The sequence below is a fragment of the Sturnira hondurensis genome, unplaced genomic scaffold (assembly GCF_014824575.4).
Source record: "Sturnira hondurensis isolate 20B ecotype Veracruz unplaced genomic scaffold, ASM1482457v3 Scaffold0003606, whole genome shotgun sequence".
Lineage (NCBI taxonomy): Eukaryota > Metazoa > Chordata > Mammalia > Chiroptera > Phyllostomidae > Sturnira > Sturnira hondurensis.
Window position 1 is genome coordinate 90331 of NW_028076237.1, and position 22048 is coordinate 112378.

The window sequence follows — 22048 nt, forward strand, 5'->3', positions numbered from 1 at the left end:
GGAGGTGGGGCTTCTGAAGGACTGCCTCCGGAAGAGATTGCCGCACGCAAAGTGCAGCCTTCATTGATTGGTCCGGGGTCAGGAACCCAGCTGGCCTTTTGATTGGCAAAGTCTATGTCGGGGATGGATTGGCAAGATCTGGCCCAGGGTTTGATTGGCAAGGTCGGGAAAGGTTACTCTGATTGGTCAAGCTACCATGTTACCGTGCGGGGATTGGCTTACAGGACAATAAAGGTGGAGCCAGGCGAGGACGCTTCGGTCTTGGCAGTCGGAACGCAGCAGCGGGCGGTTGTGGGATCCGTGTCTGTGTTGGTGAGTAATAACGGGTGCAGGCCGCCAAGGGTGGGCAGAGCGCTTGGCACCCGAGTCTTTACCAGCCTCGTGTGCGGAAACTATTGTCTCGTTACGCGTGGCCAGGGCTTCACGAAATTGCCCCACTCCTTAACTGGCACTTACATCCGGGTTACGAGCGCGTGGGCCAATGAGAATCACCACTCAGTGCGCTCCATCTATTAAGTCGCTCAGAGCCTGCTGGGACTCGTAGTAAAGCTCTGTGGCGATGTCCCTCACCACGCGGGAGGGGAAGTAGTGTCCTGCATTCGCTTTGTTTTCCAAACTGTGGACCCTTTTCTTTCCTCCCTACTTTACGTGACTAGCTCCTGGAAGGGAGATCCCCGAGCAATCCGTTAAGCCCGCGTCCGGATAAAGGAGTTTTAGAAACCCGGGGCTGAAGGTACCTTTTTCCTTTCAGTTCTCCCGCGGCACCTTGCTACATGGCAGTTCCCGAGGCCCGCCCCAACCACACGATTTACATCAATAACCTCAATGAGAAGATCAAGAAGGACGGTGAGTTCTCAGCGGAGTGCAGACTTCAGGCCATCTTAACACGATCCGGCCCCCTCGTTTATCACCAGCATCCGCTTCTCTTCCTCGGCCATCTCTTCTAGACAAACTATTAGAGTTAACCACTCGGTCTTTGCACGTGTTGCTTCCTTTGACTTTAACACTACCCCAGTTCATTTTAGGGTCTGTCCATTAACCCAGTCACTGTCGCTCATCCTTAAAGGTTTCAGCTCACAGTGCCCTCCTCCAGGAGACCTTCCCCGTCTGCTTCCCCCTCAAGAGGAACCCGTCTGATTTCTCATAGGCCTTATCCCCCCACCCTGCAAAGTCCTGATGGTTCTGGCCTGTCATAAGTCTGTCTGTTCACTGGCCTTTGAGGGCAAGAACTGGGACTGGCTCAGTCAGTGTCATGTAGTCAGTGATCAGCCCACAGTGAAAATGTGTACTTTCACAGTTTTCACAACAGTCCTGCAGGAAGTAGGTATTGTTCCAATTTCTCAGATTAGGACATGGAGATTCATGGGTGGTGTGACTTCCCCAAGGTCACACAGCAAAGAAAAGAGGTTCAGGTCACCAGTGTGGAGTTCTCCATAAGAAACTGTTTCTTGACATCAGACATATTTTTTTATTTCTTTCAACAATTTATTATCTTTATTGAACTGTATTTACTATATTTAAAAGCTGGGCAAAATCATAACTTCTTTGTGTGGATGTTTTGGGGATTAAATTAGCTAAGACTCCATGTGGTGCTTCTTTTTGTGTTTTTTAAGGTTTTATTTTTAGAGAGGGCAAGGGAGAAAGGGTGAGAGGAACATCCACATGCAAGAAATACATAGATCCGTTGCCTCTTGCACGCCCCCTACTGGGGACCTGGCCCACAACCCAGGCATGTGCCCTGACTGGGAATCGGACCTGCTACCCTTTGGTTCACAGGCTGGCACTCAATCCACACTGAGCCACACCAGCCAGGGCTTGGTGCTTTTTTATGGTATCCAGCAATCAGGGCTGGATAAATGTTACCTCTGATTATCACCTCAAGAACATTGTGGGAAGAGCCAAAAAAGCTTGTTGAATTAAGTTTGAGGTTACTGACAAACTTGCTGTTGAAAACAAAATAGGGCATGTAAATCGCCTGTGTGCTTTTAGGGCATCTTGGTCAGATAGTACTTTTTGGTGCTGGGGACACACTGGTGACTGGGACAGTTCTAGTCGTACCTTAATGGAGCCACAAGTCCAGTGGGGATGGGAGACCTGCTAGGAGACAGTGATAAACCAGAGTAGCCAGAGGAAGCATAGGGCTGAGATTGGGCACTGAGAAAGTGGGAGTAATTGCGTTTCACAGAAAAGGAGACAGTTTGAGAAAGATTTCCAGGTAGAGGAAGCAGTACACTTGACCCTTGAACAAGGTAGGCTAGGGGTGCCGACCACCCACTCAGTAGAAAATGCACATATAACCTAGATTGGCCCTCCATATAGTATTTGTGTTGCAATGAGGGAGAAGAATGTTCCTAACCTGAACCAGCATATGCAGATGTATAGGGCAGCAATTTTTTAACCAGTGAGCTGCAAGAATTTTTAAAACGTGCAATAGCTGACTATTTAGTCAAGGGCACTGATCTCTTTTTTTTTTCATAGATTGTCAAATAAAAAAATTATAGCCCTGGCTGGTGTAGCTCAGTGGATTGAGCACAGGCCTGTGAACCACATGATCGCAGTTCGATTCCCAGTCAGGGCACATGCCTGGGTTGCAGGCCAGTTCCCAGCAGGGGACTCATGAGAGGCAACCATACATTGATATTTCTCCCCTTCCTTTCCTCTCTAAAGATAAATAAATAAAATCTTTAAAAAAGAAAAAAATGATAACAGACAACACAACAATAGCTGTTTGGTGTAAATGAATCAAAATTATACCTATTTTTTTTTTTTTTGGTGTCAGGTTGGCAAAAAAATATATTCTTTGGTGTGCTTCAGAATTGTAGTAATTAGTTTGTGTGCCATGAGATGGAAAAAGTTGGTCCCTAGATCGTTGGTCTAGGGACAAGAGCCCTGGACATTCTGGGAACTACAAGTAAATTGTGTGTGTGTCTGAGGCCTACTACTGGCCTGTGACTTGCAGAGAAGATTCCAGTGAGCAGAGCATGGGTGGCTCTTGGGGCCTGTGGGCTGGGTGAGGCATTAGGCTGTGTCCTGGGGGCATGGGGAGCCAAGCAAGGAACTCACTTGTGACAGATCTTTCCAGCAGTGGAGGGAGGGGGCTAGATGGGCAAATGTGGAGAGGTCCAGGGTCCAGGGAGGCAACTGAGGCCCAAACTGGGTTTATGGGGATGGAGAATGGAAAGAAAACCCAGAAATGTCATCAGAATTTTTTTGGTTAATTGCTTCAAAACACTTTTGCTTCCCCTGTATTCCTCCCGCCCCTACACATTTTGTTTTCTTCCCTCGCCTGGTATGTTTTTCACCAATTATCTTCAGCTCAGATACCTCTTTGCATAAAATTGGTACTCTGTTTCTGCTGTAAGGTAGTTTGCTAGTGAGATGTGGTGATTCTGGGTTTAGATGCACTCGGGTCTGTCCCAGTCCTGGCTCTGTAGGGTCTTCCCAGAACCCTTGGGATACTCCTGGGTCAGTAACAAATTCTCTGAAAACCTGCTTATGTGTTAGCCACATAATAGGGACAGTTGAAGCTGCTACCTCATGGGGCAGTTGTGAGAATTTCGTGACCCTTTTTTTGTTTTGTTTTTAAAAATGAAGAGAGGTTATTTTTTAAAAATCTGAAAGTTATCCCCTGGTTGGTGTGGATCAGTTGCTTGAGTGCTGGCTTGTGAATGAAAGGGTGGTGGGTTTCGTTCCAAGTCAGGGCACTTGCCTGCGCTGTGGGTCAGGTCTCCAGTAGGTGGCGCCGGAGAGGCAACCACACATAAATGTTTTTCTCCATCCCCTCTGTTTAAAAAGAAATAAATAAAATATTTTTAAAAAAAATTCTGAGGTTTTTACTTGCTGAAAAAGAGACCACAGGCTTAAAATGAAGTTTTTAGTGACTTCCCGTAAAACAGTGGTATCTTTATTCACACAAATATTTTTGGAGAAGTTTCTGTGCTGCAGTCAAAACTGCGCTTGGAGATACTGTGGTGAACAAATGCTTCTCTTCAGAAAGAAAGCTAGACAACGAGTAAACAAAGATGATGTCAGCAGGTGGAAGATGCCAGGAAGGAGAGCAAGTAGGGTATGAGAAGGGGAGTGATGTGAAGGCCGTTTCTTTAGACAGGGTGTTTAGGGAAGGCCTTTGAGACCTGGGTGACTAGAAGGAGACAGCTGTGTATACATTAGGAGAAAGGTGTTGCTGGTAGAGGGAGTGGCCAGTGCAAAGATCCTGAGGCATAGTTGGTATGATGGGCTAGGTGAGGGTTAGGAGACCAATGTGGCTGAAGATACCACAGGGAGGTGGAGTATGGGGAGAGATGGGGTTGGAGGAGTTGGCCAGAGCCACACGGCACAGGCCCAGTTCAGGTGCTACAAGGAAAACAACAGCTCGAATTGCAATATGCTCTTTGTACATGTGACCTGTGTTCCCCACTGCAGAGCTGAAGAAGTCCCTCTATGCCATCTTCTCCCAGTTTGGCCAGATCCTGGATATCCTGGTGTCACGGAGCCTGAAGATGAGGGGCCAGGCCTTTGTCATCTTTAAGGAGGTCAGCAGTGCCACCAATGCCCTGCGCTCCATGCAGGGTTTCCCATTCTACGACAAGCCCATGGTGAGCACGGAGGGTGTGGAGAACATGTGCGTGCCTTTGTGTGCGAGGTGCTGCAGGAGACTGGGTGGGCCTGTACCTCGTGTTACCTGTAATGCAGCCCCATAAGGACAGGAGATTCTCTTGGCTGTTCTTAGCCTTTACTATTCACTGTACTGGCTGCACTGTAGGGGGACACACAGTGACTAAGGAAGCCTCTAGCGCTGCCCCCTCAGACCCACAAAGCTGTGAGAGAGACAAGCCTGTCACCAGATGGTGACAGCCCAGGGTCGGGGGTTAGGGCTGGGATGCACAAGTGCGCAGAGCTGGGCAAACTGGGCATACCACACCCAGGCTGGGGGTTCAGGGAAGGCTTTCTTCTGGATGAGGTGAGACTTGAAGGGGGAGTGTTACCTGGAGGAGGAAAAGGGAGAAAGAGTGTTAGGCAGAGAGTCCATGTGGACTAAGGCCCAGAGATGACCAAGAACATATGTAATTGAGGAAGTGAGTCAGGTTCATTTGCCTGGAGTGAAGGGTCAGTGGGAGGTCAGGGGGAGGGCGTGGCCTGGAGAGCATGTCCAAAGTCAGGCTAAGGGGCTAGAGTTTGTCCTGAAAGTGGACTTGACTCCAAGGGTGTTGCGGAGCCATGGAAAGGTTTAGGGAGATGTCTGACTCACTTCCTCAGTTCTATATGTTCTTGGTCATCTCTGGGCCTTAGTCCACATGGGCCCTCTGCCTAACACTCTTTCTCCCTCCCCTCCCCCCGCTAACTCTTCCCCTTCCAGTCTCACCTCATCCAGAAAGCCTTCCCCCAGCCTGGGTGTGGTGTCCCCACTGAGTTTGCCCAGCTCTGTGCACTTGTGCATCCCAGCCCTAACCCCTACCCTGGGCTGTATGAACCCTGACCTGGGACCGAACCCACAGCCCAGGCACATGTCCTGACCAGGAATCAAACCAGCAACCTTTCGCTTTGTGGAACAACTCCCAAAACCAATTGAGCCACACTGGTCAGAGCTAATAAACCGTAAATCTTTCTGTGTTGACCTTCCCCCGTTTTTCTTCCCAAGTCACCGCTTGAACCATATGGAGCACCTAGGCATGTGCGAGTTTTGTCAGGGAGTCCTGTCAACTCTCCTTTCAAAACACCCACCAGCTGCCTATTTCTCACCCGTCCCCTCCACCGACCTGGTCCCAGCCACCACCATTCGTTGTCAGTACTGTGGCAGTGGCCTGCCCGCTGGCCCTCCTGCTTCAGCCCCTGCTCCCCACAGGTTTGTTCTCCATCCATACGGTGGCCACAGCACTCCTTGTGGGACACTCCCCTGCTTAAAACAGCTCCTGGCTTTCTCAGGAAAAGACAGGGTCCTCCCCACGGTCCTCAGGGTCCTTGTTGCTTCTGTGACCTTACGTCTTTCCTCCTTCTCATCCACATTGCCCTCCTTGCTCTTCTCGAATATCCCATGCAAACCCTAACTCTTCGATGGCTATTTTCTCTGCTAGAATGCTCTTTCCCTAGATGCCTGCAAGGCTCCCACTTGGTCTTTACACTGTTGTCACCTCGTTGAGGCCTTTCCTGGACACCCTATCTGAAAAATGCAATACTTAATGATTCTCCAGTTCTTAATCTTTGTCTTTTCTTCCCCACTGAAGAAGCTCCATGAGGGCAGGGCTTTTCGAGTTCCCACGAACAGCTGAGTGGATGGAGTTTACATTGGGAGACTAAACTCAGGGGTGACTGGAAACCCCCTGTCAAGTGCTCTTGTCCTGGCCTGTTGCGTCCACCTTTGGCCTGATGCTCAGGGCTGTCCCATCCCTTCAAAATTTTTACAGCCCACTCACTGAATGCTAATTAGCCACGTATCGGGTATTGTTCAGATCACTTTGACTAAAGTAGTCCTTGTAGTCATTCTTTGAAGTGGGAACTATCACAACCCCACTTGACAGATGTTGAAGCCCAGTGATTTCTTTAACGTCACTCACTGAGCTCCCGGTAAGGTCTGCTTTTGCAACCAAGCACTTGGCTCTGAAATCCACTCTGAACCCTTTGGCTCTCCCTTGGCAGCGCATCCAGTATGCCAAGACTGACTCGGATATCATTGCCAAGATGAAAGGCACCTTCGTGGAGCGAGACCGTAAGCGGGAGAAGAGGAAGCCTAAGAGCCAGGAGACCCCAGCAGCCAAGAAGGCCGTGCAGGGTGGGGCAACCGCCCCTGTCGTGGGGGCTGTCCCAGGCCCTGTCCCGGTAAGCTAGGGCCTTCTCATCATCAGGCACTTACTTCTCTGTGTGGTGGGGTTGCGGGGGGCGGGGGGGCGGTCTCTGCTTGGGGATTCAGACACCTCCTCCTTCTATTTCCGTATGTAGATTGGGTGCCTGCCCCTGCCTCCCAGACTCTTTTCTTAAGATCTTTCTTTCTCTGTCTCAGTCTTGGTTTCTCTCTCCTTGACCTTGTTGTTGGCTGTCTGTGTAGAAAATTGAGGAAGCTACTTAATCAACAGATAGGATTAATAAGTGAGTTTAATTTATTAGCAGGGTTGCTAGGTATAAGGTCAATATGGAGAAAATGAATTTTATTTCTACATGTTAGCCGCACACAAGTAGACTTCAAACCGAAAAATTGCTGAGGAGTCAATCCAACAAAAGGTGTGAGCACCCCCCTGCTCCCCCAAATCTGAAATGCAGGACGCTGCCGAGAGAAGCTGGAGATGGGCTCCTCAGAGGGCCACAAACTCCCCACTGTTCGGATATCCGTTCTTCCCAGACTGACGAAAAGTCAACACAATTCCAGTCAGACCCCCAGCGGGAATTCTGGGGGCACTGACATCTGTTTTCTCTGAGTCTGTGAAAAGGCAAAGCAAGATAGGTGAGGATAAAGTGGGGTGGGGAGCTGCTGCCACGGTGGTCAGGATGGTGTGGAATTAGCACACGAGTAGGAAGGTGGACCAGTGGGACGGGAGAGAGTCCAGACGCAGCTCCGTGCACGTGCTTATTCAACAGGTGATGAAGCTGACACTGAAGTCCAGCAGCAAAAGGGCTTTTTTTTCCTAGTGAATGATGCTGGACCAGTTGGATATCTGTAAGGGAAACAATTAGCTCTACCTCAACTAGATATAAGTTCGTTTGAGATCGACCTGAGCGTGCCAGCTAAAACAGGAAATGTTGTAGAAGAAAACAGGAAACTGTCTTCATGGCCTTGGTGAGGGCATGAAAAGTAGGGATATTCTGTAAACAGGATACAGAAACGTGTAGTACAAAAGAAGAGGTGGATGGATTGTATCTACGTTAGCCTCCAAGTCTCTGGCGCTTGCTGGGTTATACGTGCACTGAGGCCAACTCACACACAGGCATCAGGGGTGATGTCTGGGTTGCTGCCCAGCTTCCCCTCTCTGACCTTGTTGCCGCTCGGCGCCCAGCTTTCTGTCCACTTGTGGCTGTTCAGGTGTGATTCTCGCTCTGGCCTCCCTGGCCCCTCAGTGCGTGTGCCGTGTGCCACTGGGTGGTCTCTTCCCCTTGCTGCCACCCCTGTCATTTCTTCCTCTACCTGTCTTGATCCTCCCTGCCCATCTCTGCTTTCTTTTAAAAGATTTCATTTATTTATTTTTAAACAAAGGGGAGGGAGAAAGAAAGAGAAAGAGGGAAACATCAGTGTGTGGTTGCCTCTCACGCACCTCCCACTGGGGACCTGGCCCGCCACCCAGGCATGTGCCCTGACCGGGAATCGAAACAGCGACCCTTTTGTTTGCAGGCCGGCACTCAGTCCACTGAGCCACACCAGCCAGGGCCCATCTCTGCTTGCTTTTATTTATTTGTTTATTTATCTTTTAGAGGGGAAGGGAAGGAGAGAGGGAGAGAAATATCAATGTATGGTTGCCTCTTGTGCATCCCCTGCTGAGAACTGACCTGCAATCCAGGCGTGTGCCCTGACTGGGATCTGCTTTCTATTCTTTCTTTTTTTCTCTGTAGTTCTCTGGATCCATTTCTTTCGTTTTACCATAAAATTTATTTTTATAAGCAAAAGTATAGCGTTCTCATTATAGTGTTTATTTCTACCCCTTTTACTTAGCAATTGTTAATAATTAGAAGTTTTCCAGTTTTTTTTCTCCACTCATATTTGTAAACAAAATTAGGTCATACTGGCTAATTTTTATGTATCCAATCTTTTTTTTTTTCCAAGATTTTATTTATTTATTTATTTTTAGAGGGGAAGGAGAGAGGAAGAGAAACATCAATGTATGGTTGCCTTTTGTGCGTCCCCTGCTGGGAGTTGGCCTGCAGGGAACTGGCCTGCAACCCAGGCATGTGCCCTGACTGGGAATCGAACCGCGATCGTCTGGTTCGCAGGCCTGTGCTCAATCCACTGAGCTACGCCAGCCAGGGCTATCCAATCTTTTTTAACTTTCTGATTTGATGTCCTTGACCCTGGGTCTGTTTTGCTCTGTTTTTCTTGGTATCCTTTGTCTGGGCCTTTCTCCCTGTGTCTCATGCCTGGGTTTCCTCTAATAACCTCTTCTCTGCGCCTCCTAGTGGCTCTGAAAGCGCATTTCCTCCCACCTGCCGGCCGCCCCACTCAGTCCAGCTCTCCCTTTCTTTGCAGGGCATGCCACCAATGACGCAGGCGCCCCGCATCATGCACCACATGCCGGGCCAGCCTCCCTACATGCCGCCCCCTGGCATGATCCCACCTCCAGGCCTCGCACCTGGCCAGATCCCACCAGGGGCCATGCCACCACAGCAGCTTATGCCAGGCCAGATGCCACCTGCTCAGCCTGTGAGTGGATAGTCCTCCTGGGATCTCATAAACAGTTGGAACATGGGAATTGAAGGGGAGTGGTTGGGGTACTGTTTTAGGTTGGGTGGTCTGGGCGGGCCTTCCTCAGGAAGTACTACTGGGCGATAAAGATGAGGCCCTGGGGCAGCTGTGATTGTCATGTTTGTTGGAGGAGCTTCGGAAGGTCGGGGTGAGGTTAGACCAGACAGGACAGCACCTTGATTCGTAGTCACTGAACTTCTGCCAAGCGGCCGCTTCTAGGTACAGCAGTGCTGTCATGCGGCTCACAGTCTAGATGGGGCAGAGTCTGGTAAGACAGGCAGCACTGCAGGGTGGGGGGCTAGGAAGGAATCAAGCAGGGCTGCAGGGGAAGAACAAGAAGGCGGCAGATACCCCTCTGGACTCATGGGCTCCTATCTCTTTCCCACAGCTTTCAGAAAACCCACCAAATCACATTTTGTTCCTCACCAATCTGCCAGAGGAGACCAATGAGCTTATGCTCTCCATGCTTTTCAACCAGTAAGTGGGGCTGGGGCCAGAGAGCGATGGCCAGGAGGTGGCACCATGGGGACAGGCCTCAGAATTCTGTTGGTGGAGCCTGGCTCCTGCTAAGCCTTTGCAGGCAAAAAAGGAGGAGGCTGAGACCAGAACCCACAGCCCACGGGGTGTGGAGGTGAAGAGGCTGGGGGTCAGCAGTGACCAGGGCATATGTGCCATCCTCCACCCTCATGGGGGTAGGGGTGAAGAGATTCTGGGTCTCATCTTTCTCATCTGTAGGATCCAAAATACATGTAAAAGAAGACTTACATGATCTCATCGAGTACTGGCCAGACTAGTAAAGTCAGCACACTGAAACAGCAAGTGTGGGAGATGGAGAGGTTTGAGCCCCGTACGCTGCTGATGGCACGCACACCCTATGGGCATTGCGTGGGGTACTGTTACTTCTTAGTGAATTAGGGGTGTGCTTTCACCTGCTCGCTGTGCTTCTGATTGTATACCCTAGAGACATGTATAGTTTTTGAATACAAAATGTGTTTACGGGATGGTTGCCCGCTCACCTTGATTCAGGTGCTTTAGTGCTGCTTCCTTCTCGAGGAGCATCCCCTGCCGGCCTTGCTGTTCCTCCTGGAGGCCGACAGGACAGTGGAGCAGCCAACACACAAAACCACCGTCTGTGCACGGCTGACAGCGGTGGTGATTTTACAGCGTCCTGGGCTTTCTCACCCATGAAGTAGGAACCAGGGCTCTGCACTGGGTGCTCTCGTGTTTTCCTCTTCCCTTCTGGGGAGGGAAAAAGGAGGTCCTTCATGAGTGGCATGTTGTCATGGGGAGGTTGTTATTACCAGAAAGGCACTAAAGAAATTATTAATAGGAGCCCCAGGGAGGTGTAGAGGGGACTTTCCTCACAGTGGTCAAGGTGGAGGATCGCTCGGGTCAGGGGAGAAGTCCAAGGGCGATGCTCCCCTCGGTGTCTGTGCTGCAGTGAGAAGGAGCAGAGCGCCTCGGGTGTGGCGCAATAGTACTGGGAGGAAACTTGAGAAACCGGGTAAACAAAAATGCGAGGTCTTCCCAGAAAGTATCCAGCCATTTAATACGAAAAATAGTGGCATTTATTGAAGAAGATTCCAAAAACACTGTACGTAGGACAATGATACCTTAGTCCCCTTCAAGGCAGGCACCTTGGGACCTCCTACAGGTCTCCCAGTCGCCATCAGCTGGCCCGTATTATTTTCCTGAACCTCACAAACAGTCTGAAATCTCCCCGCTTTCAAAGGTGATTTTAGTTTTGGGAAAAGCCACAAGTCACAGGGCACCAAATCTGGGCTGTAGTGGGGCCGAGTCACCTGGATGATTTGATGTTTTGCTGAAAGACTACATGAGACGTGATGTGTGAGCATGTGTTGTCGTGGTGAAGCTGCGGATCACCAGTTGCCCATAGCTGCGGCCTTCTGAATCATCCGAATAGTTTCCTCGGGGGAATGTTCAAGCTTAATGCATAATTTGATGGAGATTTGTTGTTCTACTCAGTCATTTTGAATGTAGCNGCACCAAATCTGGGCTGTAGTGGGGCCGAGTCACCTGGATGATTTGATGTTTTGCTGAAAGACTACATGAGACGTGATGCGTGAGCATGTGTTGTCGTGTTGAAGCTGCGGATCACCAGTTGCCCATAGCTGCGGCCTTCTGAATCATCCGAATAGTTTCCTCGGGGGAATGTTCAAGCTTAATGCATAATTTGATGGAGATTTGTTGTTCTACTCAGTCATTTTGAATGTAGCTGCCACTCAGTGCACATGCTCATTCAATGGCATCTACCACCCCCACTGACTAGTACAGTGAAGTCGTCATTGTTCACCCATGCACATTCCAGTCCACTCTCCTTGGCTGCCAGGTTACACTGATGTTTCACAAATAGTTCTCGTTGTATTAACAATGGCTGGACTTTATCCAGACAGACCTCGTAATACCACGCATTTACCATGTCCACAGAACAAAACATTTTGTAAGGACAATGATGGAAAAAAAGGATACCCAGTCAAGATGAGGGTGGTTGCCTAATGATTAGGGAAGGTACTAGGGAATGAGAAGAGGGCGATGAAAAAAAAAAGCAGATTCTAAAATGGTAGTGGTGGAGAGGCAGGTGGGGAGAGCAGTGTTTGGTAGCTTAACCTAGGTTATGGTTTGTGGGTAACTATTAAAACTTCTCATTAAGTGATATGTTCATATTGTACATACTTGTCTCTGTTAGGGCTTCTCAGCGTAGCAGTATATACATTCTGGGCCAGGTGATTCTTTGTTATTGTCGTCCTCTGCATTGTAAGATGTTTGGCAAACATCCTGCCCGCCAGATGTCACAATGTCAGAGGGAAATGCTGACTCTAAATCTTTGCGGTCTGTCCCCTTCTTTCAGGTTCCCTGGCTTCAAGGAGGTCCGGCTGGTCCCAGGGCGGCACGACATCGCCTTCGTGGAGTTTGACAACGAGGTTCAGGCAGGGGCAGCTCGTGACGCCCTGCAGGGCTTCAAGATCACCCAGAACAACGCCATGAAGATCTCTTTTGCCAAGAAGTAGCGCCTTTTCCCCATGCCTGCCCCCTCTCCCCTATTTGGGACCTCCCCTCTTCCCCTTGGCTCGGCCCCCTGAAGGTAAGTCCCCCTTCTTTGGGGCCTTCTTGGAGCCGCGCATGTGTGAGTGAGTGGTCACACAGCATTGTACCCAGAGTCTGCCCCCAGACATTGCACCTGGCGCTGTTAGGTTGGAATTAAAGTGTTTTTTTGTTTGTTTTTTTGATGTTTGATTTTCTACAACCATTTGTCGTTTTTATTTTGTTCTCTGTGGTTCTCTTTTCTGCATATCAGAATATCTTGAATTTTTGAACCTCTCAACCTTAGGAAAGCAGAGTATGTAGTAATATTGTCCAAACCAAAGTCACCTTTACTACTTCAGCAGATTTCTGTTTTCTCCCAGTCAGCATTCAGTGTGGCAAAGTGAAACCCAGGCTGCCTTGGACAGTCGGGCAGGTTCTCTGTTACACGAGGATGCCACCTTGAATGGCACACCATTGAATGCTGCACCATTCACTTCGTGGACTTGCGCATGTTCATTCCAATGATTGTCTAACATAGAGTGTTAAGGAAGAGATTTCCCTTCACTTGTTTCTAATCCTCACAAAACCTTCTGTTATAGCAACAACCCCATAGCAACCATTCTAGGTACTTCAGGGAGAGGGAAGAGGATTGGGTGCTTGTGAAAACGCTGGAAGGGTGGTAGGAACAGCGCCCGGATTTGGGACATTTGAGTTCAGGTTTGTAACTGAGCTTTGATCTAGAGTTCAGGAAGATGCCGCTGCTAACAGGGGGCCCAAATTGATTTGTTCACACATGGGAAGGTACTGACCAGACACTAGTGAAGGAGTGTGGCCACTTCCATCACAGCTGACCTCTCTTGCCTGCTGCCGCCAGCCAGAAGACCCAAATTCATCTTCGGTGCTTTAGTTGCGGGGGAGCCTGGGAAATGCAGTCTGGGGCTAGATAATTATGTGTCCAGCTAAAGCTACGGATAAGGGCAGATGGAACGCAGGACCTTCCTTAGCCATCACAGCTAATTGGAGAATTTTATATTACCTAAGACCTTTTCTCGTACCATATGGATGGGAAAATCTGATTGTTTGCCAGAAGTAGAAAATTAACCACAAAAAATAAATTCAGTAAGACATAGTGTTAAGCATTGGCTGGTGTGGCTTAATGGATTGAGTTCTGGCCTGTGAACCAAAGGGTTGCTGGTTCGATTCCCAGTCAGGCACATGCTTGGGTTGACTAGGGACCCATGAAAGGCAACCACATGCTGATGTTTCTCCCTTCCCCTCCTCTGAAAATAAAATCTAAAAAAATACCCAAGAAACACCCTGACTCCTTTACTCTGTGTTAAAGACTCTGGATGCTTTTTCCTGTCAAGCCTAAGTGTAAGCCTGTCCCTGCTGTGCTCCTCCATTAAAGAGGAACATCAGCCCTGGCTGGCGTAGCTCAGTGGATTGAGCGCGGGCCTGCAAACCAAAGGATCACTGTTCGATTCCCAGTTGGGGCACATGCTTGGGCTGCGGGCCAGTTCCCAGCGGGGGACGTACGAGAGGCAACTATATATTGGTGTTTCTCTCCTTTCCTTCCCCTCTAAAGATAAATAAATATAATGTTTTTTTTAAAAAAGAGGAACATCGGTGAAATGAGACCTGTAGAACGAAACGCAGACTTTTCCCCTGTAAGATCTGAAAGATTGGAAGCAGGAAGGGTTGCCCTTTTCACTAAAATACAGTGTTGCAGATGGCACATGCAGACATCTGACCCACCACACTGGTTCTGAGGTCAGCAGCTCTTGGTCTCTGCTGTCTCCATAGGGGGCTCCCTAGCTGTTCCCCACCCCACTCAGTCATTTTTCTTCCTGTGTAAAGGAAAACCTGTGNCTGTAGAACGAAACGCAGACTTTTCCCCTGTAAGATCTGAAAGATTGGAAGCAGGAAGGGTTGCCCTTTTCACTAAAATACATAGTGTTGTTGCAGATGGCACGTGCAGACATCTGACCCACCACACTGGTTCTGAGGTCAGCAGCTCTTGGTCTCTGCTGTCTCCATAGGGGGCTCCCTAGCTGTTCCCCACCCCACTCAGTCATTTTTCTTCCTGTGTAAAGGAAAACCTGTGTTAGTGCTATGGTCTTGTACTGTCACTCCTCCCTGCAGACACCCCCACTGCCAGGCACTTAGCAGGCACTCGGTAAATTCAGCAGATCCTTGCTGAGTACCTCTTACACGCTAAATACTGTTCTTGCATAGGATATGCAGTGGTGAATAGACATGCTAATTTCCAATACCGTGTTCTGATACAACCAAAACTGAATCTGGAGTGATGAGAGGGTGAGGCTACACAACTGACTGGATGATCCAGAAAGACCCTTCAGAGTAACTGACATCTGAGTAGAGCTGTTTAACATTCTCATGGTACTTGGTGCTGGGTGTGGGTGTGTAGAGATGGCTTATATGCCCCTTTATGAGTTCTTCCCCCTCCCCAAACCTGTGTGTGTTCGTTCTCTTCCCCACTAAAAAATTTTGGACTTGCTGTCCCAGAGGCAAGAATGCCTGGAAAAACAGGTGGATGCTCAGGAGAAGGATCTCGGCATGTGGCATTCTCTTTGAAGCAGTTTTAGAGGTGAGACTTGAATTCAAACCTTTCTCATTCTGACCTTGGGCAACTGAACTCAGCTCAGTGTGGGCCTGGAACCAAATCTAGCCGCTCCACTTCTGGTTCCGTAACCTCACACAACTTCCTTAAGGCTCTGCTTCCTTTTCCACATAAAATGGGGTTATGATAGCCCCTCTTGAGGTGATGCCAAGTGTTTATTTGAGTTAATAAAATAAAAATACATAATAAAAATGACTACTCTATAAATAATGATTAGCTTTTATTATCCCTATTTTATAGATGAGAAAGGTGAGGCTCCTAGAGAATATAGCTTAGCCCAGATCAGTCGGTCAGGAAGTGGCTGGTGAGGATAAATAGTGGTCATGGCAGGGTATCACCTCACCTGAGGTCCAACATATAACATTCACTCAGTACTTGAGAGCTGGGGTTATTCCTGGCATTCAAAGGGCTGCCTGTTCTGTCCCTTAGCACAGGAAATACCAAGCCAGGTAACCAAGAAGATGGAATTAAATATCAGCCTGCCTGTTTGGGCCTCACTAATTCTTGAGGGGGTAGCCGTCACTTGGAGTGGCCTGAGCAGCTTTGGTTCTATCTGGGCATTTCCTTGGGTGGGTAGCCCTTACCCTGTCCTTGAAATGGTTCAGGCTGGGTAGCAACCTCTATGTGGTATGGGCAAAATATGGGACTGGTTTAGGGCGGGGACAAGACTGAGAACACAGGTTTCCTTGTATAGCTGGAGAGAGGGAGGGCAGGAGGAAATCAGAGACCCCATTTCTGCCTTAGTCACTCTTGCTCATAGTCCATGATGGCTTGGTCCAGGGTGTTCCTCGCTGTCATCTTGCTGTCTGCCTTACCAGGGCCTAGTATCGGGGGCCGCCCCATGCCCAAGCTCGCGGACCGGAAGCTGTGTGCTGATGAGGAATGCAGCTGTAAGAGTTGGGGGCTGGGGGAGCTGGGGCTTGGGCTGCCAGCCTTTGTGGAGGATGCTGTCATTCCGTCTGTTCTTCTCCAGACCCCATCTCCATGGCTGTGGCCCTTCAGGACTACGTGGCCCCCGACTGCCGTTTCCTGACCATACATAGGGGCCAAGTTGTGTATGTCTTCTCCAAGCTGAAGGGCCGGGGTCGGCTCTTCTGGGGAGGCAGTGTGAGTTTTGGGAGAATGGAAGAGGAAAGAGTATGGGGTAGGGTGGGAGTGCACCCTAACTTTCCACCTAAAGGGAAAATTAGGGTGAACTGAAATAGAGTTTGGGGTGCTACTGTGATCTGTTTCACTTTGTTTACCAATAATTATAGGGCACCTCCTATGGTACCTAGTTCTGTTTTAGACACCAAAGATACAATATCAAATACTCCCTTTTATTCTAATGGAAGAAGACAAGCCATCAAAGATACCAGCAAATGTGCTACTTTGAAAATTAATGTAGCGTGACTGGGTGACACCATCAGGTGGTCAGGGAGGTCTCTGAACAAGTAATGTTAAGCTGAGATGTAATTGACAAAGATGAGCCAGCCTTGTGGAGATCAGGGAGAAGAGCTAGTTTAAAGGTCTAAGGCATGCAGGAGCTTTCCATCTTCTGATACCCTGGCTTTTAACCCTTTCCCCTCTAGGTTCAGGGAGATTACTATGGAGACCTGGCAGCTCGCCTGGGCTTTTTCCCCAGTAGCATTGTACGGGAGGACCAGATCCTGAAACCTGGGAAAATCGATGTGAAGACAGATGTGAGTGTGTGAGTGTGTGTGTGTGTGTGTGTGTGTGTGTGTGTGTTGGGGGGGAGGGGGTGGCAGGATATGGAAGGAGGACCCCTGGGTTTGGTGATGAAGAGGCTCCTACCCTTGGCTCCCTGGCAGCCTAGCTGTGTGCACTGGGACAAGTTCTCTGCCTCAGTTTTCTCGTCTGCAAAATGGGGCGTGATTTCTAAGTTTTGCTGCAGTTGAGAGGCCTAAGATTAGAGGACTCTGGGCCATTTTGCATAGCGATTATGTGGCCAAACCTGGCCCGTGCAGCTGCAGTCTTTGCTAAAGCCGACTAGGTCTTTTGAGGTGTAACCGCTGGTTTTGTCTCCACTGTTTTCCCTTTCTCTTTTCCAGAAATGGGATTTCTACTGTCAGTGAGCTCAACCTAACGCTGTCCCTGCTGTTTTATTTTCTCCCAGCTTTATGCAAATACATCAGCCAAATACAAACTGCAAGTCTCTGTGGTCTTTGTGGTGGGGATCTATAAAGGAAATGGGTCCACGGGTTCCTGCATCTAGCCAACCAACCCACAGACGGCGAAAACATCAATAGTTGCTAGGTAGAATTTCACTGACTAAAAGCCCTTTACTCTAACCTGGGTTCCCGAGGTGGGCTTCTAAGCGCAAGCGAATGGAAAAATGCAATAATCTGAACAGCACAGTAGGGGACTGTGATGACCAGAAGACCAAAGGAAGACAGTGGAACTATTTTGGGAATGAGCCAGTGGGATCATGAGGAAGACAAATCACGGAGCAAAAATTTTCTTGAAAGATTATCTGCAAAGGGAGGTGGGAGGTTGTTAAACTGATTGTATCATCTCAATTTTCATCCGTCCTGCCTTTAGATCAGAAATCGCTCTCATTGGGCTCTTCATCAATTCTGCTCATACCTCCTTTCTTTGCATCCGTATCCCCGCCCCCAGGTCCGCTACTACCCAATGCGGAGTGTTCACTCTGTCCTCGGACTCCAGACCTCCGTTTCTAGTCGAAGCATCTCTGCACCGCCCCTTCCCACTGGCTCCGCCAGTTGCTTACCTTGGTCCCGCCCCTTTCGGCTGGCCCCTCACGCCGCCAATGTCCGCCTTTTGTCCCACCCCCTGGCCACCGAGTCCGCCAATCCCTGCCTTTGCGAAGCGTGGCCGGGTATCCCGCAGGCCTAGCGGGTAGTGCCAGGGACGGGTGGAGGCGGAAGTGGCGGCACCGGGCCCCAGGAGTAGGAAGGAGCCGGGGCTGCAGCCAGAGTGGAGCGGCTGCTAGCGGCGCCATATTGCGGCCCTAAGCGGCCGCGACCAAGTCATGGCCGAAACCTATGGTGAGGGTGGTGGGCAGAAGCTGGGGTGTGGGATCTGGTGTCTGGGCCCAGGAAGGATGCGGCCTGTGGAGATGGGGCGGGACTTTATGTCAGGGGGCGGGGTCTGGTATTATGGGGTAGGGCCCAGTGGATGCTGGGAGGGGCTTAGTGGGTCTGATGCTGAACTGAATCGATTTTGGCGGAGACCGAGGGTCTGGTTGTGGGTTTAATAGTTTGGGGCGGGATTTGAAGGAGTCAGTCATAATGGATCAGGGTAGGCATTGAGGAAGAGGGTGGGACTTACTATGTCGGGGCGGAGCCTGAGTGGATGGGGCGGGGCTGACTGAATGGCAGGACGGGAATTTTATGGGCTGAGGGATGCTTGAAGGGATGATGATCTGGACTCTGGGACTGCTATGGCTTGAGAGGTCCGGAAGAGGTTGGGGATTAGTTGTCCTTGAATTAGAGGGTGGGACTAGTAGCAATGGCAAGGGGTGGGGCTTAAGCTTGAGAATTGAAACATGGCCTTGGATAGAAAGAGGGGAAGAAGGGATTTAGAATTGGAAAATCAGGACGGATGGGTAGGAGGCGGAAGGACAGGGTGCAGTAGAAAGAGCACTGGTTTAGCAGTCAGAGGGAGCTACGTTCATTCAGAAAATAGAGAAAAGCATAGGGAACAAATGCAAAGACCCTGAGGTGGGAACCAGCTTGTCATCTTCAGGGAGTGAAAGCTAGAGGCTAGAGTGGAGTAAATGAGTCAGAGTGGTAGGAGGTGAAGTTGTGAGGGGCAAGGGCAAGATTGTAGTCCTTTTGAAAAAAATCATCTTTCGATTACAGGTGTCTGCATTTGCCACCCCCCACCCCCCACCCCCGGCCCCGTAGTTCTTGATAAAAGGCCTTAGCAAGGTAATAGCTAAGATCTTGGACTTGAGACAGTTGGCCTGGGTTTGAATTCCAGCTCTGCCTAGCTGTGCGGCCTTGGGCAAGTCAGTTAACTTTTCTGGCCTCAGTTTCCTCATCTGAAAAATGAGGATAATAATCAGTGCATCTCCCTCATAGAGTTTCCCTGAGGATTAAGTGAGCTATTGATGTAGGTAAAGAACTTTAGAACTATGGCTGGTAAATTGTAAGCATTATATAAGAATTAACTGTTACTGTTTGTTATGTACTGCTTTGTTTCTGCCGGTGTCTATTTCTCTCCCTGTAACTCTAATGGCCTCTTGGTTTCCATATTTTCTCTTATATCTTTCTCTTTGCCTGGGTTTTCCTGATTTGGGCTCCATTTGCTCAGACTTCCTCTTCAAATTCCTGGTGATTGGCAGTGCAGGAACTGGCAAATCATGTCTTCTTCATCAGTTCATTGAAAATAAATGTGAGTGTCTGGGAGTGATCCTGGGAGCACTGAACTGTGGGCATGGGCATGGGCATGGGCATGGTGTGGGCAAGTGGGCAGTGATTGGGGTGAGCAGGGGCAGGGCTGGCTGTTGGTACAACTCCAGTGCTGGATGCCTGGTCCTTGCCATGGTGTATGCTCTGTGCCAGATCCTCCTTGAGCCTCAGTCACCCCAGCAATGAGAATGGGGTTGTATATGATGAGGAGGCCTTAGAGGACAGGCTCCCCTGAGCCTTTGTACTGCCTCTTTTTGCCCTCCCACTCCCAGTCAAACAGGACTCCAACCACACAATCGGTGTGGAATTCGGATCTCGGATAGTCAATGTGGGAGGGAAGACTGTGAAACTACAGATTTGGGACACAGCTGGCCAGGAGCGGTTTCGGTAAGTGGGCCGGGCTTTCGAGGAGAGAGAGGGGGTGGTGGGGAGGGTGGTGGGGAAGGAGGAAAGAGGAGAGAAAATGGGAGAGAGAGGTGTGCAGAGACACTTGGAGACCAAACAGTGGGAGCAAGGAGACACTGAGAGCAGGTGAGGCAGAGGGAGAGAGACGGAAACTGAGGAGCAGGTACTTACATCCAAAGAAAGAAGGAGTCCTGGAGAGAGTATAATAGAGACAGAAAGAGGAAAAGAGACAGAGAGTGAAGCATAATAAAGAGTGAGAGAGCCAGGGAGAGACCAACAGGCCTCAGAGAGTCTATGGGAGTTAGGCCCACATGGCTGGAGGGATGGAGGGAGACTAGTGCCCAGCGAGAGACCATGTATGAAGAGAAAGACACACTTGGGGTGGGCATGAGAATGTAGAGATGGAAAGAGAGCAACTAAAACAGAAAGAGAATGGAACACTTGAAAAAGAAGGAGAGACAAAGACTGAGAGAGAAGAAGATAAAGAAAAGGGAGACAAGGAAACAGAACAGAGACAGGGAGAAGTGGACAGGTGTAGCAGAGAGATGGAGAAACCTTTTTGTGTCGGCGAGGGGAGAAAGAAACGAGTAGGGCTCAGTGCACAGAATGTCTCAGGAAATGTCTGAGGAAAAGGTGATAGACACATAGAAATCCTGGGTCTGAGAAACAGACAGAGAAGAATAAGGGACTATAATGCATGAAGAAGAGCTGCTAAGTTAATAGTCACGTGTTAGTTCACTGTGTGAGGTGCACAGAGGTCAAAGGCAGGGAGAGGGCAAAGGAAGGACAGGTGTTTGACATGAACTGGGTTTGCAGTGAGTGCTCACTAAATGCTTGTGGAATGATTGCATGAGTTCCAGAGAGACCCAGGCTGGTGACACAGGGAGATGCAAACAGTTGGCCACACTGGGAAGGGGCCACACAGCAGGAGAGGGACAGGCAGAGGTAGTTGCACAGCATCTTGCCAGGACTAGGCAAAGAGATGACCACAAATGTTGAATGAATGAGTAGTTGGGAAACCAAGAGTGAGCATGAGAGAGCCAGAGTCAGACAGAAATAGAGATTTAAAGACACATACACACCAGTAAAGAAATACAGAAAGACAGGTACCCAGAGAGAGTCAAAGACAGGGAGAGACTCAGAGGCAGACAGATGGAGAACTAAGTGAGACGGAGATTGAGGGAGGCAGAAGCTGTGAGGTAGAGAGGCACTGTAGTGAGGTCAGACCATGCCAGGTTTGGGGGGGGTGGGCCAGCAGTGAAGGGGGGCCTTCGAACCACCAGTCTCTCTCCGCAGAGGGGGGCAGTCTTGGGACAGACCCCAGCCTCCAGGGTGACTGGGTCCTCCTGGCCCCACAGGTCAGTGACACGGAGTTACTACCGAGGGGCAGCCGGAGCCCTGCTGGTGTATGACATTACCAGGTGGGTGCGGGGGGGAAATGGGTAGGGCGGGGCAGGGCCAGGGCAGCCTCTCTCCTGTGCCCACCTCCCTTTTTTTTCCTTCTCCACAGCCGGGAGACTTACAACTCCCTGGCTGCCTGGCTGACTGATGCCCGCACACTGGCCAGCCCCAACATCGTGGTCATCCTTTGTGGCAACAAGAAGGACCTGGACCCTGAGCGTGAGGTCACTTTCCTGGAGGCCTCCCGCTTTGCCCAGGAGAATGGTGAGAGCCATGTGGTGGGCTTGCAGGGACGGAGGGCAGTCCACTGGGTCCATGGGCCTCCTGGCTCTCTATGGCTGTGCCCAGCAGGAGAATGTGGACGTTTAGAGGTGTGCGTTCAAATGCGCACCATGTGACTGCTCTGGTCCTCACTAGAAAGTGGGGCTCACAATGTTTCTGTCTCTCACCCTGCATGATGGGTAAGGGACATGGTTCATGGAAAGCATTCACTATTTGGATGGAGCAGGCACTTGATAATGATGGCTGCTAAGAAGGTTTCAACCACTGTGGTGAGGTGCAGAGTATTGGTGTTAAGGTAGAGACTGCAAATTCTAATGGTCCTAAGGACAGGCACGTTTTGTGAATAAAGAAGAGAGGACGGGGTTGACCTCAGGTTAGCAGGCACTGGCAAGACTCACACTCATGTTAAAAAGTAGGCAAGTACAAACCCATTTGAAAACGTCATGTTGGCCAAATGTCTGCCTGCATAGGGTCTGTCCACTTTTCTTCGTTTGTAACCTCCAGGTTTAGAGGAGGATT

The 22048-nt window shown here is 49.7% G+C and overlaps 3 protein-coding genes across 7 annotated transcripts in view; all 3 read left to right on the plus strand.

Annotated features, from left to right (window-relative positions):
- RAB4B (RAB4B, member RAS oncogene family) overlaps positions 1 to 22048 on the plus strand; it is a 33729-nt gene that overhangs the window by 7034 nt on the left and 4647 nt on the right. The window contains exons 3-7 of one of the 2 annotated variants that reach the window (XM_037041988.1): positions 18005 to 18073; positions 19344 to 19424; positions 19714 to 19828; positions 21205 to 21267; positions 21357 to 21511. In XM_037041988.1, the coding sequence (XP_036897883.1) occupies positions 18058 to 18073; positions 19344 to 19424; positions 19714 to 19828; positions 21205 to 21267; positions 21357 to 21511 (430 nt within the window). In that variant the 5' untranslated portion in view covers positions 18005 to 18057. Of the gene's footprint in view, positions 1 to 18004; positions 18074 to 18267; positions 18327 to 19343; positions 19425 to 19713; positions 19829 to 21204; positions 21268 to 21356; positions 21512 to 22048 lie in introns of those variants that run through there. The other variant, XM_037041989.1, reaches the window with a different exon arrangement.
- Positions 221 to 12627, plus strand: SNRPA (small nuclear ribonucleoprotein polypeptide A). Its single transcript, XM_037041986.1, has 7 exons — positions 221 to 312; positions 752 to 846; positions 4423 to 4595; positions 6634 to 6813; positions 9164 to 9337; positions 9768 to 9856; positions 12249 to 12627. The coding sequence occupies exons 2-7, from the start codon at positions 774 to 776 to the stop codon at positions 12406 to 12408; spliced, it is 849 nt and encodes a 282-aa protein (XP_036897881.1). The 5' UTR covers positions 221 to 312; positions 752 to 773; the 3' UTR covers positions 12409 to 12627.
- Positions 14300 to 17533, plus strand: MIA (MIA SH3 domain containing). Of its 4 annotated transcripts, XM_037041992.1 has the most exons (6): positions 14300 to 14844; positions 14951 to 15032; positions 15846 to 15955; positions 16039 to 16172; positions 16637 to 16747; positions 17117 to 17530. In XM_037041992.1, exons 3-6 carry the CDS (start codon positions 15907 to 15909, stop codon positions 17138 to 17140), a joined length of 318 nt encoding a protein of 105 aa, XP_036897887.1. In that variant the 5' UTR covers positions 14300 to 14844; positions 14951 to 15032; positions 15846 to 15906; the 3' UTR covers positions 17141 to 17530. The 4 variants fall into 4 exon arrangements, with proteins under 4 accessions (XP_036897887.1, XP_036897888.1, XP_036897886.1 ...); XM_037041993.1 differs by having other exon boundaries at positions 14300 to 15032; positions 15884 to 15955; positions 17117 to 17533; XM_037041991.1 differs by having other exon boundaries at positions 14300 to 15032.